Genomic DNA, 4591 nt, shown 5'->3' with positions numbered 1-4591 from the left:
CAAACAAAATCTGTTTAAAGCAAAGACTGTACAAACACTATTACCAGAAAGTCCCACTTTGACCAATGACCCTTCCTCACATATTGTCGTATATTCTATAATTTGATGTTCAAATGGGTGACTTGGCCACACATATATTAGTGCAAGTTTCCAGATTCCTCTGGCGTATCACGGAGACCAAACGCTCCTTTGACGACCGGAAAAGGTTGCGCTCCATTCGGGAGACGATCTGACCCTCCCTTTGCACGGTTCCTGCGGCTCTGAAACTATAAATAAAAAGCTAAGTGAATCGTTTTTTGGTTAGAATATAATTATAAATACCTTTTAGTGTTTTGTCTAATATATTTTTTATACATAATTTTCATCAGGTGGTTCGTTACGGAGATCTCTAAATTCCATGTTGCAGTTATTAATTATCGAAATTGTAAAAGTTTCACGAGACTCTAAAATTGTAAATAAGTTAATCGATAAAATAAATAAATTGAAACATTAGAGAATTGGAGATTTGTAGGTCAAGTTATCATCGAATATTTTTTTATTTATATATATGTAGAAATACTATAACAATTGAAGTGTTTTTTCAATTCTTCTTCAAATTTAATAATAATTATAGGAAATTATAACTTAATTTCATCTATAAGGTTAAGATACTCCGAAACCGTAAATACAAAGCTGGCATGGTCCACGAACAGAGGACAGATGCATGCAGAGGAAACAAAACATTCCTCGCCTTCACACAATATGTTTAACTACCTGTCCCAACCAAATGTCAAACACAAATGGATATTCTATCTGTCAAAATGGATATTCTAACTTTGCCTTCACGGGATACCCCGTAAAATATAATTTCAATCCATTACATTATAAAAGTGACGAGCCTCCCCTACTCTGCCTTATTTTCAAAGAAGCCCATGTTAGCAAATTTGTCCATCCGAAGTTATCTCCAACCCACTGCAGTCACGCCTCATTTGATTCCAAGTGAACTTGAGAAATTAGGTGTAGCAAGCAATGACGGATGCCCTCCTTCGAAATTACCAATTGCAAGACGAAGTTCTCGGCAGAGGAAAATTCGGAGTGATTCGGAGATGTTCCAACAAGCGAAGTGGGCAACAGGCCGCCTGCAAGACCATCAGAAAATCAGATCTCCTGCACGATTCCATCGACAGAGAATGCCTCAACAACGAAATCAAGATCATGCAGTATCTCTCAGGTCACCCTGCAGTGGTTGCCCTTCACGAGGCTTATGAGGACGAAGAATCTGTCCATCTGGTAATGGAGATGTGCTCAGGCGGAGATCTGTTCGACAGAATCGTTAGCAAGAAGAATACAGTACCATTTTCCGAAAACGAGGGGGCCACCATCCTGCAGAAGCTCATGGAGGCCATCAGTTACTGCCACTCCATGGGAATTGCCCACCGAGATATAAAACCTGATAACATCCTCTTTGTTGATAATTCAAATTCCCTCGCTCAAATCAAGCTTGCAGATTTTGGACAGGCCTCGTCTTTCTCTCCAGGTACGCTTATTATGCTTGCCCCTTTCCCCTGTCATACAAATCTATGAAATTTTTGGGTATATATCGATGGATTCTATGGTTAAAATTCTGATATTAATGTATGCAGGGCAAGTATCAATGCAAGGAATTGTGGGTACTCCGTATTACGTAGCACCGGAGTTGTTGGAAGGGAAGGAGTACGGTGAGAAAGTGGATGTGTGGAGCGCAGGGGTCATCCTGTACATAATTCTGAGTGGAGCCGCCCCTTTTGTGGGAGACACGCCGCAGGAGATATTTGAGGCAGTCCTTCGTAGGCGCCTTCGTTTCCCCAGTGATCCATGGCTGTCGATATCTCACTCTGCCAAGGACTTGATACGCAGTATGCTCTGCAAAGACGTCACCAGGAGATTCAGCGCACAGCAAGTCCTGGGTACCTTCGTGCCTTCATCTCTAATTCTCTTTACTCGTTGAGCTCATTCCTTAAATTTCTGAAAAATAATAGAAATCGTGGAATAAAAATTGTAAAATCCGCCGTTTATGAGAGGTGGAGGAATGCTGAATGTTTGGTGAACAATGGTTGCAGAACATGGTTGGATCTCCTCTCGTGCTCACGCCCATCCCTCCTCCGATTGACCAATCTACACTATGCGTCATCCACATCGTCACCAATTACAGCAAAAATCGTTTTTGTTTGCGCACATGTTTATATGTATATATATAACCGAATAAATCGCGCTTCGAGCACCTCTCAGGCCTATATAGTTTTGCCTGAGATTGAATTACAAAACCTGTATATAATATATAGTGGAGAAGATATAAATTAACATTTTGACCGACCGCAGGTACTAAGAGTTGTGCTGGTTTCCGACCTAGCAAGGGCGGTGTTATGAAGGTTAATAGAAGTGGCATTTATGCAGTTTTCTGCGGTAGAGTTGTAAGTGGAGCGCAGTATCCTTCAGGGGACGGGATATTTTAAAATCAATAACCCATATTTACCTGTACTGTTAAATCTCTATGAATTAAAAAACAATTCGATGGCAGAACCATGAATGATTTGATTCTTCAAATTTTTGTTAGGAATGATTGAGAGAAATATATTATAGGAGTGAAAATGAAATCTCACTAAACTTGAAATATTGGTTTGAATTTTGTGCTACTTAATCTATCTATAATCAAATAAATAATAAACATGAAAATAAAAAATCCTATTAAACTTAAAAAAACGTATGATCAATAAGATATAAAGGACTATAACGAATGAGTCCATTATAATAACTCATGATATTTTTCGTTACAATCACTTTTATATGAATGAATATGAAACATGGTGATTTTAGTTTAAATGTTGAAGATTAGTATGAAATTTTCCCAAAAAATTAATTTGTAGAGAAAACTATATAATTGTGGCTTAATCTTTAAAAAAAACACAAACTAGCTAAGCTATATTTATACTCCAAAACCATGTTCCATAGAAAAAATGGAGAGAAATATATGTTCCCACCTGTTGCATCCTTCTTTGGACAGAGAACCTCTATATGATTCTGTTTCCGGTAGATATGTGAAAGTTGGCTTCGTCCGCAATTTTTCGTTTCAAAATGAACGTCATTTTTTTGATAATTTATTTTATTTATTGTGGAGTATTGAGAAGAGGCGAAAATAAAAAATCAAATCTGATCCCATCATGAAAGAATATGAAATTAGATCATGATAGCACATGGAAAGAGCAATCAATTCGCGACATCATCGCAGTTAAATTATTGGATAGTGAGAGCTCGCTCTTTCCGATTTCTACATAAATTATTATATAACCATGATAATTACGTTTTTATCGGTGTTGCATGTATTATTGAGTATAATTTTCATTGGTGTCACTATCGCGATTTTATAATGGTTTTAAAATTTAAGTCACGTAACTTGTCTTAGGATATGAATAAAAATTTTGTAATGGGATCCTTCAGTAGAATATTTTAAAATTTAAGGTTAAAATTGTGAGAGATACGTATAGTCTTCGGCACTCATTCACATATAGCAAATAAAATTATAAAAATATGTTATAAAATTATAAAAATATATGGTAAGAATTTATTTATTTTTCAATATATATATGAATGATATATAATATATATGTAATTGACATTAAAATATTTTACATAATATGTATATCTAAACATTTTATCAGACACATTAAAATAGCTTTTTATTATTAATATATTTTTAAGTATATGTAAATATTAATTCTTATTAAAATATTTTATTGATAACCCATATTGAATATTTTTTATATAGTATATTAAAAAAAATTTACTTTTTTTAATATATATATATTTATATATATATATATATATATATGAAGTTGATATCGACATAAATTAGTTAATATAGATATTCAAATAGTTTATTTAAATCTTTAGTTGAAATATTTATGAAAAGTATAAGATTTAAATATCTTACTCACATATTTTTTTTACTTCTAATTACTTTACAACATACTCTTTTTTGTTATTTTCTATTTAGAACATAATTTTTATTTTTATTTTTATTTTAAAGGGAGAAAAACAGACGGACATACTTACAAATCCCCACATACCCACTTGAGCTTAATATTCTTCACTTGGGTTCATAATTCCTTGGGGTTTTATTATTGATACCCTGGTTTTTTTATTCCCTACGGTTTATGGCGCCAATCCTTTCAGTTGTTGAGGGTTCAGCGGTGGTTAAGCATGGGCATACCTGGACAAGCATGTTTATTAGAAGGTCTATTATATTTATCTTGGGGTTTATATATGTTGGTTTATATAATTTAATTAGGTTTAATATTGTTCCCTTTGGTGAAATATTTCTTAGTTGGGTTAATACTCGCTTGAGTTTTTAGTATTAATTTCTTGGGTTTATTATTTTCTCAAGTTTATAATGGAAATCATTGTTGATCATGGACAATAATGTTCAACCAAGATTGACGATCAACCATGGTTAACCATGGTCTAACATCGTATTGTGACAAAGATTGTCTCAATATGAAAATAAGCCATGATCAACCACGTTTATTTAAGAGCTTTTAGTATTTATCTTAGGGTTTATACACCTTGGTTTTATATT

At 33.9% G+C, this 4591-nt stretch overlaps 1 protein-coding gene and 1 pseudogene across 1 annotated transcript; both read left to right on the top strand.

The window, feature by feature from the left end:
- The first annotated feature begins 1008 nt into the window (after positions 1-1008).
- On the top strand, positions 1009-1563 carry LOC149227816 (calcium-dependent protein kinase 29 pseudogene; annotated as a pseudogene).
- A 19-nt stretch (positions 1564-1582) lies between these two features.
- On the top strand, positions 1583-2188 carry LOC149227815 (phosphoenolpyruvate carboxylase kinase 1-like). The gene has a single exon (XM_089380601.1). The coding sequence runs from the start codon at positions 1583-1585 to the stop codon at positions 1964-1966; it is 384 nt and encodes a 127-aa protein (XP_089236727.1). The 3' UTR covers positions 1967-2188.
- Positions 2189-4591: the final 2403 nt, after the last annotated feature.

This window comes from Pinus tabuliformis, chromosome J (genome assembly GCF_031772625.1).
Source record: "Pinus tabuliformis cultivar Carrire ecotype Pingquan chromosome J, CPIR1, whole genome shotgun sequence".
Lineage (NCBI taxonomy): Eukaryota > Viridiplantae > Streptophyta > Pinopsida > Pinales > Pinaceae > Pinus > Pinus tabuliformis.
This window is presented reverse-complemented; position numbering and strand designations above follow the sequence as displayed.